Here is a 15,889-nt window from a genome sequence, read left to right on the forward strand (position 1 = left end):
GCTTTACAGAGTTAAACAAAGGCAACATAAAAGAATGCAGCACATCTTTGCATCATTAAACAAATATTCCACAGCATAAACAAATGTAACATATTTTAAACTAAATATTCCACAGTGTGTGTGTGTATGTATATTGTGTGAATGAGTCTACATGTGTCCATTGCACACATGGTCGAGGCCAGAGGTTGATGGCAGGATGCCTTTTTCTTTTCCTTTTGATGAGCTAGGGTCTTTTCACTGAAGCAGAACTCAGTATTTTGGCTAGACTGGCTGGCCAGTGAGCCCCTAAGATCTGCCTGTCTCTGTTTCTAATCACTGGGGTTAGAGGCCTGTGGCAACACCCAGCATAAGGTAATTTTTCCAAGTATAAAATTTAGATTGTTACTTTTTTTCAACTTTCAAAATGTATTGTTTGAGAAGTCCATATATGAATCTGGTGTGTTTAGCTCAAATCTGCTTCCCATCCTCTCCCCTCTACTTTGTCTGAATCCTCCACCCATCATCACATACTCTTTTTGAAACAGTGCTGTCAATACACGCATGGCTGGAGGGCCATCCACAGGAATACGGGCAGCAGCCTGTCAGGGATCACATTTCTAAAGAAATCTGACTCTCTCCCTTCCCTAGCAGCTAGCCCATAGCTCCTCAGCTATAGGTAAGATTTCATCCACACCTCTCATGTGTGGTGGGGTTTTGGCTGGCTTACTCTTGTGCAAATCTTGTGTACACAGTCATACCCACCATGAGTTCACGTGTGCAGCATGCGTGCCGTGACCAGAAAACACGGTTTCACGGCTGTTCTTGGCTACCTCTGACGCTTGTGATCTTTCTGCCCACTCTTCTGGGATAATCCCTGAGCCTTGGATAGACCAGGTATTAAATACATGTTCTATCTAGAGATGAATACTTCACAGTGTCTTATTTCCTGCATCGTGATGTGCCACTGTTGGCAGCAGATGGCAGTTAATACAGAGCCCGCAACTTACAAATCATCTATTTTAAGTAAACCTCAAAAATAGAAGCATGTTGGTATCAAGGTTTTCTCCAACTTTTTGTTTTGTTTTTTGTTTTTTCAAGACAGGGTTTCTCTGTGTAACACTGGCTATTCTGAAACTCCCTCTGTAGACCAGGATGGCCTTGAACTCAGATATCCACCTACTTCTGCCTCCCACGTACTGGGATTAAAGGTGTGTGCCACCAGCACCCAGCAACTTATGCCATTATTAATTCACAACCCTGAGGAAAATATGCTGGAACTGACCAGTGAAAATGCTTAAAAGTTCATTTCTTGGTGTGTTGGAGGAGAGACTGAGAGTGAATATACATGCTTGTGTGTGTGTGTGTGTGTGTGTGTGTGTGTGTGTGTGTGTCTGTCTGTCTGTCTGTCTGTCTGTCTGTCTGCATGTACATGCTCCCATGTATACATACATGTGTGGAGGTCAATATTATCCCCTCAATGTCTCTCCGACCTTACATTTTGAGAGAGCATCTCCCACTGAACCTGGAGTTCATCTGCTTAGCTGGGCTGGTTGGCCAATGAGCTTCAGGGATCCACCCATCTCTGCTCTCCCGCTGCTTCTGCCTAGCTTTTTTCTGGGTGGCCTGGGGATATGTACTCAGATTCTTATGTTTGTACAGGAGACACTCTACCAACTGAGCCATCTCCCCACCCTCCAAAACTCCTATTTCATACAGTAAATGCATAGCCGACACTACAGGAGACACTCTACCAACTGAGCCATCTCCCCACCCTCCAAAACTCCTATTTCATACAGTAAATGCATAGCCGACACTATTAGCTTTCCCCTTTCCCTCCGCTGTCACCAGATCCCAGCATCATTTCAGCCCTCTCCTGCAGCTAAGGCTGGCACTGGCACATTCAGAGCAGGGTACTCTAAGAGGAAGCTGTTCTGCTTTCAGAGCAGACGTTTCCTTCTAAGGAGGTGGGGGCTCCGAGTACAAGCACTTGTTACATCTCCTGCTCTGGCTGCTATCATTTGAAGTTTGACAATAAGCTCCATGGGAAGCCAACAAGCTGGAAAGCAGGCCTGACGTCTGTGAATGACTTAAGGAACCAATACTGAGAGTCCTCCTTCTGGATTTACTGAACTCTGAACTGCCTCTCTTGGTCAAGCCAGTTTTTCTTAGGTCTTTATGGCACCTCAAATCTCCCAAACTAATGAGTGATACATCTCTCATAAGATGCATCTGGCCAATCTACTATGAGTGACAAAAAAAATCATTTATTGTCTCTTAAGACACATCCTAGAGCGATTATACGGTTACTAAGTGATAGTGTCATCTCCATTTCTAAAACTGAAGGTACATGTAAAGTGAGCATCAAATCTGAAGCTCTGTATGTGCCACCCAGAAACTGACACCCTCTTCACATGGACTTTGTCACACCAGACACAGTGACAGTCCTTTCTCTTACAGGACTTTCTCTAGAGGGGAAGAAGCCTTAATAGAGCTTATAAAAACAGAAGAATTTAAAAAAAAAATAAGCAAACCTTTTATACTGTTCCACTTCCTGTTGCAGTATCACGCCTCTGAGATCAATCAATTTAAAATAAGGAAACATTTACTTTGATTTAAGAGTCAGAAATTCTAGTCCATAACTGGTTGGTCTTATATGGCAAGGTTGCACAGGACAGCATGGAGTATGTGCTGGAACAGAGTGCCTCACAGTGGTACAGAAGAAGAGAGAAGATACTGGGGACTCAATATCCCCCTCCAAGACCACAACCCCAATGACCTAACTTCCTTTAATCAGGTCCAGTCTCCTAAAGCTTCCACTGCATGTCAGTGACATCATGGTAATGTATAAATCTTTAATGTGCACACTGGGCACACTGGAGACCAAACAACAGCCCCCCCCCACCCCCCGTTCATTTAACCGTAGACTGATGTAAGACCAATTCGTCCCAGTTTTTCTTCTGTTTATGGAGAACTGAAGACAGTGTCCTTGGAAAGACAGAATTTAAACATGTCAAGATTCATGACTACTCATATCCTTTAGCAATATAATGCTTGATCACTTTTCTGAAGGAAAATAAGCTCTTAAAAGAAATAATTGGTGTTAGGTACAACCTGAGAAATTTCATCAGCTATAAAATAATTCTCCATATACTTTTTGGAACATATCATCTTATTGGTATATTTTAGGCTCTCTCTTATGTCAAGATTTGCTTGTGTTTTGTTTTATTTTTTATTTTTAAGATGGGGATACTTGTAGCCAAGCCTGGCCTCCAGTTTGTTACATAGTCAAGGATGACTTTGAATTTCTGATTCTCTGTCGCCTCCTCCCCCAGGCTAAGATTACCAGCATGAGCATGTCCAGTATTGTGCACTGGTGGGTACAGAGCACGTGTGTGCTAAGCAAATTATATACATCCAGTCCTGTTTTTACAGCCTTAGGGATTGAACCCAGCGTGTTGAGATGTTAGGCGGGTGCTCCACCATGGAGCAACACCTTCCTATCATTTCCCCAGAAATGCTTAGATATCAGTAGGACACTACTGGGAGTCTCCAGAGTGGTTCATATTTTCTAAGCCTTTCTTCTCCAGATGTAGATGTGTGCCTTTTAACTTTGCTGTCATTGGGATATAGAGTGTGCCCCAAATGGGCATCCTTAAACATTTTCAGGTCAATGTGGGCATGTGGTTAAAGAGAATTGTTAAGGGCTCCTTCTTTTCTGTCTTTTGTATTCCATCTATGAGATAGGTTGTACCACACACTCCCTGCAGTGGCTATGTGGATTCACCACGAGATTATTGGGGCCAGCCACGGACAGAAACCTACAAAACTATGGGACAGAGAACACTCGTTTCCTGTCTCTCATAGGTATTAAATGGAAACATTTTTTTCTTTTGCCTTTTTTTTTTTTTGAAATGCTGGGAATTGACCCCAGGAACTTAAGAACCCTGTCTCCAAACTGCAACCACAGCAATAGTGATGGGAAGCTAGTGCATTTGTTACTGTGCTGGAGGACGAGTAACTTGAGCTTTCTATTATCTACCATTCCTAAAACTATCTCCTACCCCTAAAATATAGCTGTGTTACATTTTTTAATCACTGTTTTCTTACACATACGCATGTAATGATTTTGGTTTCTCTTATCGTGCCTGCCATTTTATATGCTCACTGGCTCCTGACACCACTCTTCCTCTGAAATACTAAGTAGCCCTTTAATAATAGTGTTAAATGCTATCGGTGTATTTTTCTCAATTAAAAGTCAATTTCCGTTCATTTTTACGTGTGGCTTGACGTCTCAAATCAGTCGTCTTCAAATAGCCCATGGTTTCGGAAAGTCTGAACTCTCGTCTGCTTGTTATTTCATGTGAAGTTAATATTCTTACCCAAACTTTCCACATTCCACATCCTCAAGCTTCATTTTGTCTCTAAAAATTTTTTAATGCCAATTAAAAGCCAAAATCAACTATTTTCAGCCTCAGTTTTCAAATGTCAGTTTGTTTTACCTAACTCTATTCAATTTATATACTGTAATTCTAAACTTCAGTATTTGACATTTCTCTACTGAAGAAAAACAGTAGAAACTTCTCCAGCTGTGTGGCTCTTGGAAAGTTGGCTCCTCCCACCTGCGGTCTTGCGGGGGGAGGCGGGGGAGAGCTGGCTTCCCGCGCCTGCGCAGTCGTCTGGAGGCGCTGCCTCTGCCTGATCGCCTGGGTCCCAGATTGGTGTAGTGCTTGCGCCCGGTACTGTGGGGGACAGCCCTGTGGGCACCCTGACAATGCAGACAGAGGTGAGTTTCCACATTCGAACTCACGCCCTGGAACTCGGACGGAGGGAGTTATCGACTGAAAAGTAAACAACAACAAAGTAAAGGCCGACTTGGCGTTTTTCTCCTGGCCCGTGTTGTGCTGAATCAGCTAACTTCACAGAAGCTTTGAATTCTGGATTCTAGAAGAGTTTAGCTCTTGTTTCCAAGAGTAGGAAATGTGCTTTCACTATGAGAAGGTACTAAGTAGATTTTAACTTTAAGATGATAAATAAATAAAAAAGATGGTGAGATGTACCTATTAATCCAGCAGTCTTGCGTGGGAGGGCGAAAGCCTGCTGGAAACTGCAGGGGCGGTGTTTCTGCGGGCCTACAGAAGGCGCAATTCCTAAGAGGCTGCTGCACTGAGCCGCAGAAAGCAGGAGGAAGACACAGAGTACTATAACTCACCAGACACCAAGGTCGCTCATTTTGTTTTGCCACAAGGTTGTTTTTCTGTAGATAACTGCTCTCTTCCCCCATTACCACCACCACCACTCCACCCCCGAAGAACTTGCAGGGTCTTGAATGGACCTGCAGTCTGCCTCTATCCCTGCGCAACTTTTGTTCGCTAGTTCCACTTGTTCCTGGTATGAAATCGGACAAAGAGCAAAAATCCTGAAACAAAAAGAAAGGAAGGAAAGGAGGGAGGGGGAAGAGGAGGAGAGGGAGGAGAAGAGAGAGGGGGAGGAAGAGAGGGAGGGGAGGAGGAAGGGAAGGAGGGAGAGAGGGAGGGAGGGAGAGAGGGAGAGAGGGAGAGAGAGAGAGAGAGAGAGAGAGAGAGAGAGAGAGAGAGAGAGAGAGACCGCGCGCCTGCCACCCTCCTGGCTATCTGAAATGCTTATTCCCGAGATTACAGTAATTACAGCCGCAGCATGAGTTCCATACAAGCGCTAAATGAAACAGCACATCAATTAAAAAATAAACACTCCATTCTAGGAGAAAGACAACCCCCTGGGACGTCCTAACAAGCGTAAATGAACCTGCCAAGCCCTGGCCCCGCACACCCCCCTCCCTTCTTAAGGTGGACGCTGAAAGCGCTGGCGGCTGCTGAAGGTCCTCCAATTCTTGGGTGTTGAGCGCGGTATCGGTCCCCGCGTTCCCTCTAGGGCGCAGCCCCGCCTCTCACAGAAGAAAAGGAGGCGCTTACAAACACGAGTGTATGTCTTAAAAGTAGCAAGCGAATTGAGAATGCAATGGTAGTTGTCAGTGTGTCTTAGTAAGTTTGTGTTTGTCTTTGAAAAGAGGAACTGGGTCCACGTGCTTCATACATTTATATATTTTGTCTCATCCAAAGATCAGCCTCCCCAATGACATCTGTTTTGATCACTCCCCGCTTTCTAGGTAAGGAACTGAGGTGCCCCAGATCACACAGCAATGGACACTTACACGTACCGCGCCCCTTGCACGCTGGCAGAGCTCCCAAGTACTCAGTGGGCTGCCTTTAACCAAACCTGATCATCTAGATGCAACAGAAGTCTCACAACAGTCCCCAAATCTCCAAGTCTGAAAAGCCCTCGTTATGAGAATCCCAAGAGGACATCCCTCCCTAAATACCCCCAGCTCGCATCTGGACCAGCCTTGGATCCCTCATGAGCTTCCGAGGCCCTCCAGAACCAGCAGGTATTGTCCGTGGACCCAGACTAGCTGGATCTTGACAGGTTTAGAGATCCACGGGAGGTTGCACTCACTACCAAAACACTGTCCCAGTCCCCAAGTGCAGACTAAGAAAAATGAGACCAAGATCTCTGAAGCGCTGAGCTCTGTGGGGACCGTCTAGGTAAATGCTCAGTTCGTGCGGTCAATCCCAAGGTGACCAAAACTCTCCATCCGCCCAAAGCCAGACAGAAAAGCAGTCGCGAAACTACGGACTTCCTTAAGGAAGGCTGAGCCTTGAGAGCGCATAGACTCCGCCCTGTCGCCCAGTGATTGGTGATCCCAGAAGGGGGCGGAGACCGAGTACAGGCTGTATAAATATTCATGAGCCGGCCTGGAGGCGCTAGGCGACTGGAGCCGGGAAGTTGGGCGAAGGGCGCAGCTCCTGCCGAGGAGGAGGAGGAGGTGGAGGAGGAGGAGGCGGCGGCTGCTGGCGCGGACTACGGCCCTCAGGTGTCCCCCTCCGCCTTTTACTCTGTATTTGTTTGTCGGTCTCGCAAGAAGGCACAGCCTGCACCCTGCCCGACCGTGGCCAGAACGCGACGCGGACTTTCGGCGGCGGCGGCAGATGCAGGAGGACTGACTGAGACCGACGCGGGAGTGAGACGGCAGCGGCCTGATCAGCGGAGGGCCCGGAACTCTGGCAGCGGCGGCGCGGCCTGGGACGGACATGAACCCTCGGGGCCCGAAGAGGGGCCGCTAGGTCTGACCCCAGAGGCGAGCGGCCAGGCACAGCCATCTTGACTGCGGCCCGAAAGGAAACTTGCTGCGCGCCGCCCTCTGAGCCTTCGCTGCTGGGCGCCAAGAGAAGTGGCTGGGCGTGCAGGAGGACCTGCGCGAGCTCTGGACGATGTGCCCAGGGGCCACCACTCTGCTCCGGGAGGGCTGAGTGCGACCCAGAGGGCGTAGGGCAGACCCTGTGGAACTGTGGCGCGCCTGCAGTCACCCTCGCCCCAGGAGAGGCACGGGGGGGGGGAGGGCCGGACGACTTCTGCCTAAGCTTCCGACCCTGCTGCCACAGACGCTGCCCAAGAAAGGGCTAGATCGTTGGCAGAGTCTCCGCTCCTCTGGGAGAAGCCACACAAGACCCGCTGGTCGCCTGCTTTCCCTTTCCTCCAGTTCCTCGCTGGGTCCCCTAGGGCCCCTCCGCGCGCCGCCTAGAGGAGGAGGACGTGGGGCCGCGGCGCGCAGCATGGAGTGGGGTTACCTGTTGGAAGTGACCTCGCTGCTAGCCGCCTTGGCGCTGCTGCAGCGCTCGAGCGGCGCCGCCGCCGCTTCGGCCAAGGAGCTGGCGTGCCAAGAGATCACGGTGCCGCTGTGCAAGGGCATCGGTTACAACTACACCTACATGCCCAACCAGTTCAACCACGACACCCAAGACGAGGCGGGCCTGGAAGTGCACCAATTCTGGCCGCTGGTGGAGATCCAGTGCTCCCCCGACCTCAAGTTCTTTCTGTGCAGCATGTACACGCCCATCTGCCTGGAAGACTACAAGAAGCCTCTGCCGCCTTGCCGCTCGGTGTGCGAACGCGCCAAGGCCGGCTGCGCGCCGCTCATGCGCCAGTACGGCTTCGCCTGGCCTGACCGCATGCGCTGCGATCGGCTGCCGGAGCAGGGCAACCCGGACACGCTGTGCATGGACTACAACCGCACCGACCTCACCACGGCCGCGCCCAGCCCACCGCGCCGCCTGCCGCCGCCGCCGCCCGGCGAGCAGCCGCCCTCCGGCAGTGGCCACGGCCGCCCGCCAGGGGCCAGGCCCCCACACCGTGGCGGCGGCAGCAGGGGCGGCGGGGACACGGCGGCTGCGCCCCCCTCGCGCGGCGGGAAAGCGAGGCCCCCTAGTGGTGGCGCGGCTCCCTGCGAGCCCGGGTGCCAGTGCCGCGCGCCGATGGTGAGCGTGTCCAGCGAACGCCACCCCCTCTACAACCGCGTCAAGACCGGCCAGATCGCCAACTGCGCGTTGCCCTGCCACAACCCCTTCTTCAGCCAGGATGAGCGCGCCTTCACCGTCTTCTGGATCGGCCTGTGGTCGGTGCTCTGCTTCGTCTCCACCTTCGCCACCGTCTCCACCTTCCTCATCGATATGGAGCGCTTCAAGTACCCGGAACGGCCCATCATCTTCCTCTCCGCCTGCTACCTCTTCGTGTCGGTCGGGTACCTGGTGCGCCTGGTGGCAGGACACGAGAAAGTGGCCTGCAGCGGTGGCGCTCCGGGTGCGGGAGGAGCTGGGGGTGCTGGCGGCGCGGCTGCGGCTGGCGCGGGGGCGGCGGGAGCGGGGGCGAGCGGCCCGGGCGCGCGCGGCGAGTACGAGGAGCTGGGAGCAGTGGAGCAGCACGTGCGCTATGAGACCACCGGCCCCGCGCTGTGCACGGTGGTCTTCCTCCTTGTCTACTTCTTTGGCATGGCCAGCTCCATCTGGTGGGTAATCCTGTCGCTCACGTGGTTCCTGGCGGCTGGCATGAAGTGGGGCAACGAGGCCATCGCAGGCTACTCGCAGTACTTCCATCTGGCCGCGTGGCTGGTGCCCAGCGTCAAGTCCATCGCGGTGCTGGCGCTCAGCTCCGTGGACGGCGACCCGGTGGCGGGCATCTGCTACGTGGGCAACCAGAGCCTCGACAACCTGCGCGGCTTCGTGCTGGCGCCACTGGTCATCTACCTCTTCATTGGCACCATGTTTCTGTTGGCTGGTTTCGTGTCGCTATTCCGAATCCGCTCGGTCATCAAGCAGCAAGGAGGCCCAACCAAGACGCACAAGCTAGAGAAGCTCATGATCCGCCTGGGCCTCTTCACCGTGCTCTACACGGTGCCCGCCGCCGTCGTTGTCGCCTGCCTTTTCTATGAGCAGCACAACCGTCCGCGCTGGGAAGCCACTCACAACTGCCCGTGTCTTCGGGACCTGCAGCCCGACCAGGCGCGCAGGCCCGATTACGCGGTCTTCATGCTCAAGTACTTCATGTGCCTGGTAGTGGGCATCACGTCGGGTGTATGGGTCTGGTCGGGCAAGACTCTGGAGTCGTGGCGCGCGCTGTGCACTCGCTGCTGCTGGGCCAGCAAGGGCGCAGCAGTAGGCGCGGGAGCCGGGGGCGGCGGCCCGGGGGGCGGCGGGCCCGGGCCCGGCGGGGGTGGGGGACCTGGCGGAGGCGGGGGATCTCTCTACAGCGACGTCAGCACCGGCCTGACGTGGCGGTCTGGCACGGCCAGCTCCGTGTCTTACCCTAAGCAGATGCCATTGTCCCAGGTCTGAACCCTGAGCAGACGCCCAGAAGGGGCGGAGAGGGGTGGGGGATGGGGAGCTCGAGGGCGGCGAAGGGACCCCAGACCGGCCGGGGTTCCCACCCCTTCACCGTGTTGATTGCTATTAGCATGATAATGAACTCTTAATGGTATCCATTAGCCGCTGGGACTTAAAGGACTCCCTTAGAACAAAGTACCTGGCATTGAAGCCTCCCAGATCCAGCCCCTCCCCTCCGACGCTCCGGAGCGCCTCCCCCAGGCAATGGTTTCAGCCGGCTAGGAGAGTTGGAACCCTCCTGGGTACCCTGGCTGAGCCTTGAGGTCAAGCTACAGACTTCTCCCAAGGGACCGCTTCACCCTCGACCCCGCCTGCGTAAATTCACTCCTCATACCCCCTAGAGGAGGGACGACTGCTACCTTGTGGGATTGCACGGTTTGGGTATTCTTAATGACCAGGCAAATGCCTTAAATAAACAAGAAATGTCTTAATTATACACCCCAAGTAAATACGGGTTTCTTACATTAGAGGATGTATTTATATAATTATTTGTTAAATTGTAAAAAAGAAAAAAAAGAAAAAGTGTAAAATATGTATATATCCAAAGATATACAACGTGTACATTATTTGTAAAAAGTTTAGAGGCTACCCCTGTAAGAACAAATATAAGTATTCTATTTTGTCAATAAAATGACTTTTGATAAATGATTTAAATACTACCCTGTCCCCCGACTCTTCTGAACTGTTCCCCTTGTGCTTGCTGAGGACATGTGGGGAAATGGACATTTTCTGGCTTGCCATTCTGTACACTGACTTTAGGCATGGAGACAATTACCTGTTAACCTCTAGTTCTTAAACTGTTAGCCAAGTAAATGTCATTGTTGAATTGAAATCAAAATTGCGTTTTTGCACTTTCCCCAAAGATGTTGTTTTTCATGGTCTCTCCTTGCTGACCTCTGAGTGACAGCTCATCTTGGGGTGTGTGTGTGTGTGTGTGTGTGTGTGTGTGTGTGTGTGTGTGTGTGAATGGACAGATTGCAAAGGTGGCCATTCCACTCAGCCTGTTTATGTGGCTGGTATAACGTCACTTAAGTTGAAACAGCAGCCCTATGTGAGTATCTCCTGTCTGTGATTTTTTTTTTAAAGCCCTGACCTTTTACAGACCTGGCCACACTCTGAAATGTGGAGGTTAGTATTTGAAGCCACGGGTCACCTCTACACTGGAAGTCACTTGACAATCTGGGGTAGCAGGGCAGGTGCTAGCTAACAGATTAAACGAATGGGTTAACTTCTTAATGGCGCTCCGTGCTTGTGTATTCCAAGTGTGCTGCTTTTCCTGGAGAAAAAAGCTATTGTTCCTCTGTCAAGACTAAGCTAATTTATTTGAACAGAAGGCTGTTGAATCAGCAGAAGAATGCGCTGGCAATTGTTGAACTTTTTACCTGTCTGCCCAGTGGCTCCGCACATCATTCCTTTAAGAGGAGCTAAATGAATAGGGTTAATCTGTAGGGAACTTGGTCTTTTGAGTTTGAAAAACTTTGATCTTTTCTCCTCTCCGAATGTGCTGTGTAGTCTGAAGTTTCTTTCCCTGCTGCCTTGGCTCCTCTTGGTGCAGACCAATTGGCCACCGCAGAGCCTTAACGCTCTTCCATTAAAGGGATGTGGGACTTTTACTTTAAAAAGGAGAGGGAGAGAGGGAGACGAAGACTTGTAACAGTTAGTGAAGACCAGAGGCGCAAGTGCGCTCAGCCTTTTCAACAGCTTTCCACGGCTTTGTTAGCCAGCCCGCAGGCAGCTAGGCCTGGGCTGTGCATTATAGAAAAGGCTCTGAATGCCCCACAGGTGGTCTGTGCACATAATCCCCCAATTTAAAGCGGTTTCCTTTGCTGGACAATTGCATTACAAAACTCCCTTCTTTTTCACTCCTAATTGAACCAATGAACTATTATAAACTACAAGTTTTCCTTAAAAAAAAAAATCCTCAGTGCCTAAATTCTATTGACTAAATGCTGGCAAATTTTCTGAACTGGACCTTTCAAACCACTTGCGGGAAATGCTTCTTCAGTAGATATTTTTCAGAAATTTTTCTTCCTTAGGCTTTTTAATTTCTGGAAAATTAGCAATAATTTAAAAGTAATTGGTAAGGTTGTATGTTCATACTGAAAAGATAGCTCCAGGTCCCTTATTAACCTGTCAATCAAGATAAGAAACTGGCAGCTACCCTGCTAATAAGTGGGGTCTAGCATTTTGGATAAGGAGGGGCCCTGGGTGCCCTTCTTAGATGTTTGGTTTTCCTTTAGTGACTAAAATTCTGTATTAATAAGAAGAAAACTACTTCTTTTATTGATCTTCTTTATTGAAGAAGCAATTGGTTTTTTTAATTTTCTATTCCCTTCCAGAGTCATTGTTTGTGTAAACTGGATTTTTAAATTAGTTCTGTAATGTAGATACATGCTTCAGCTGTCATGCCCATCTTACCTTGAAAAATTGGGCACCTTGCAAGCAGTTTTATTCATTAAATAATTGCTGGTTTGTGACCTAGGTACCTACATGCACTCCCATCTAACCTACACACTGATTGGGATGCTGTGTGTGTGTAAACTGGCCATGAACTCTGCATATTCAGTAATAAGGTCAAAGTTGGGGACAGGGCTTTATCATGTGCAAAAAAGAAAAACGCTAAAAGTTGCTGGTTAACTTGCTGATTTCTCTGACATAATGGTATTCATGGTAACAACTTTCAACTATGACTTTGGGGAGTTGCCATACTTTGAAGCTTTTAACTCATTTGTTTTCCATATTTCCTTAGAAAATGCCATATGTGATAGCTTTTACAAGATGGCCGGAAGTGTGTACAACTTAACAAACGTATGAATCAAGGAAAAGCACTGTTTCCACTCTGAGGGCCTTCAGTGAAAAGGCCTGCTGCTGTACTGGGCAGACTGACTGAGTTCGGGGCTGGCTCTGAACCACAAGGCTAGTTCTTGGCTCTGAAAGCTGAAACATGAGTCAAAAGTTGTCAACACCCAAATGATACTTAAAGTTGATTGTAGGGGTAGGAAACGTAAAGAAGGACCCTTCTAGGCCCATGTGCATTAGACCAATGGCAGGGGGATTGCTCAGATACCACTTCAAGCTAGGTAGCCTGTCCTTAACTACTACATTTAGAAAGTGTTAAGACTTATCAAATATTTGAGGGTAGACAATGTGGTTGCTGTGTGCCCAGACTGAAGTAAATAAAATCTAATGTGATTAACACCACCAGGAAACCAGAGCTTTGTTGAAGTCACTTGCAGGAGGAATCTTGCTGAATACTTGGTGGGGTTTTGTTTGTTTTGTTTTGTTTTTTGTTTTTTTTTTTTTTTTTTTTTTTGCTCTGTAATAAAGGCAACCTGCAAGTACCATAAACAGAAGGTGGGAAAGTTAATAGAAAAGCAGACTGTGTCGCATCCTCATTTCTTACCCTCCTCACTGGCTGTGCTGCGGGCACCTGTAACACTTCAAAGTTTGAGGAGAGGAAATCAGATTGTCTTATTAAAAGGAAATCACACAGAGCCCATTGCAGAACAGGATCAATTTAAAGAGCCCTGCAAACATTTTGCTGCGGTTCAAAACAAGGGCAAGGAATTCGTTATCAGTTTCAAAAGGTCGATACTATACTGCCATCTTGTGGTCCAACCGGTTCCAGGACCTGCAGGAGAGAGAAGTTCCTTCGTGTTCCTTCATGTTCTTGATTGAAAAACCAAGATGCAGCTGGGGAAGGGCTCAGTTTTTCCAGAGCTTGCACATCATGCACAAAGCCCTAGGTTCGATCCCCAGCCCTGCATAATCTAAGTATAGTGACACATGTCTGTGATCCCATCACTCAGGAAGTGGAGGCATCAGGAGTTCAAAGTCATCATCAGCCACAAAGTTTGAAATCAACCTTGGACTAGAGACTCTGAAAAAGTACAATCTTGAGAGTGTTTGCTCTGTTTCTCAGTGGACCTGCACACATTTGTACTCTTGACTCTCTCTATAGCCATTTTCTTAAGAAATCCCCTTGACTTGCCTCAGTGTAAGGTGCCACAAGACATCCCTACCACACAGTCATAATTTTATTAACCTCAATTGAATTCAATTCTCCCATGTTAAAGTCCAAAGCAGTAAGCTCTAAAAAATATTATTTTGAATTATTTTTATTCAAGGAATGGCAATGGGTCAGATAGGTAATACCCCACATCCATGGCAAAAGGATACCGTTTTTTCTTGCTTCATGATGTATTGTTTCACACTTTGCTTGGAGAGAGGCAGATCTGCTGGTCCGTGGGATGTCCTTCAGAGCCACACAAGGATGCACTCTGTTGTCACCTACCCAGGGGCTGGGGAACACACCAAGGAGGGAGCACTACACTGAAGGAGAAGGCTGACGTGGGGGTGGAGTGAGCAAGTGCTTTGCCTTGCTCTAGCTCTCCTGGAAGGAGGACATGATGGGCGACCAGGCCCGTGGAGGACTAGGTGAGGCCTGCCTCACCAAATCGGCATACCGTGATGTCCCGATTGCAGTGCCTCCTCCCCGAGGGCAGCAGAAGGGTGACTAAACATCATCCCAGCCCCCGGAACTCGGTGTCCGTGCCTGATGCCACAGAAGCTGCAATGGAGGCAGCCACTCGTGGGTCGGTGCCCACCCAGGCCCGGGGAGGTGTCTTAGTTCCTTTTCCATGGCCATGACAAAAACATCAGGACCAAGGCAACTTACAAAGAAAGCATTTAACTGGGGAGTGGGAGGGGGTGTCACAATACCAAGTGATTAGAACCCATGACCATCATGGTGGGGAGCGTGGCAGCAGGCAGGCAGGCATGGTACTGGAGCAGCAGCTGAGAGCTTCCATCTGATCCACAACCATGAGACAGAGAGAAAGAAAAAAGAGAATAGCACAGGCATTTGAAACCTCAAGACTCACCCCCAATGACTCCTCCAACAGGGCCCCACCTCCTAATCTTTCCCAAATAGTTCTGCCACTTGGGGACCAAGCATTCAGACACAGGGGCCCATGGGAGCCATTCTTGTTCAAAGCACCCCAGGTCAGACACAGTCCTTGCTTCAGGTTGGCAGAAAGCAATTGCTGCACTTGTGAGAGATCATCCAGAGCAGAGCCGAGCCTAGAACTCACCAGGACTGCTTGCTTGTCCTTCCTGTTTCTACAGGCCTGTTCCCACTGCCCCGATCTTCTCTCTAAAGCCCACCCCATGGGCGGTCATATCTAAAGAGTCAGCCCCTCAGGGTCCCCGAGTATCTCATTAGAGTCACACACTTTCCCCCTGGTCGACAAGATCTTCCCTGAAAGGCTTGACTCTTGGGCCCTCGGCTGACTGAGGGTACTCTCTGAGTTCTCACAACTCATGTTCACAGTCCTCCGGTAAGTCCCAATGGAGACTTCACTGGAGAGAAAGGCTAGATGTGGAAAAGCCACGGGCCTTTTAGAAAGTGCCTCAGTGGGCTAGGGAAGGCAGTGATGACCAGCCCCTCCTTGGTGCTAGGGGGTTGGGAGGTGAGGCAGAAGGGCCTCTGAAATGCCAGGGAACTAACACACAGGAAACAGCTGGAGCAGGGGACCACACAGCAGTCTTCCACAGCCTGTAGCCGTGGAAGTGTTCTGAGAGGGAGGTGGTACCCGGAAAGGACAGACACTAACCAGAGAAAGATGGAGAGAAAGAGAGTGAAGATAAAATGCCAAGGCCCAGCAAGGTTGGAATGAGTGTGAACTAATAGCTAACTGTGCATGGCTTTGCAAGCCTCAGGGACAGCCATTATTTACATTGCTTTATTTAATCCTCTGGGGAATTATACACTAAACTAGGAAACCCATGTCTGCTGTTCTGCTCCCATAAAACCTGTTCCTAATTATACCAGGCCCCAGCGGCAGTTCCTAGTTCTGCTCACTTGTCAGAAGCCCTTGGAGTGATTTTTTTAAAAACTGCTGAAGCCAAAGCCCATGGTGGTGGCACATGCCTATAGTCCCCACAGTCAGAAGACTGAGTCAGAGCCTAGGATGCTCAAAAGACTAAAAACATGGCTGGGGAAGCAGCTCGGTTTGTAGAGTGCATGCCTAGCATACACCAAGATCTGAGTTCAACACCAGCATATGTGTACAACCCCAGCACTCAGGAGGCAGAGTTATGGGGATCCAAAGTCAAAGGACGTTCTTTCTCAAAACAAATGAACAAACAGAAAGAAAAAA

At 49.5% G+C, this 15,889-nt stretch overlaps 1 protein-coding gene across 1 annotated transcript; it reads left to right on the forward strand.

Annotated features, from left to right (window-relative positions):
* The first annotated feature begins 6,796 nt into the window (after positions 1 to 6,796).
* Fzd8 (frizzled class receptor 8) lies at positions 6,797 to 10,596 on the forward strand. The gene has a single exon (XM_059262474.1). The coding sequence runs from the start codon at positions 7,626 to 7,628 to the stop codon at positions 9,678 to 9,680; it is 2,055 nt and encodes a 684-aa protein (XP_059118457.1). The 5' UTR covers positions 6,797 to 7,625; the 3' UTR covers positions 9,681 to 10,596.
* Positions 10,597 to 15,889: the final 5,293 nt, after the last annotated feature.

This window comes from Peromyscus eremicus, chromosome 5, assembly GCF_949786415.1.
Source record: "Peromyscus eremicus chromosome 5, PerEre_H2_v1, whole genome shotgun sequence".
Taxonomy (NCBI): domain Eukaryota; kingdom Metazoa; phylum Chordata; class Mammalia; order Rodentia; family Cricetidae; genus Peromyscus; species Peromyscus eremicus.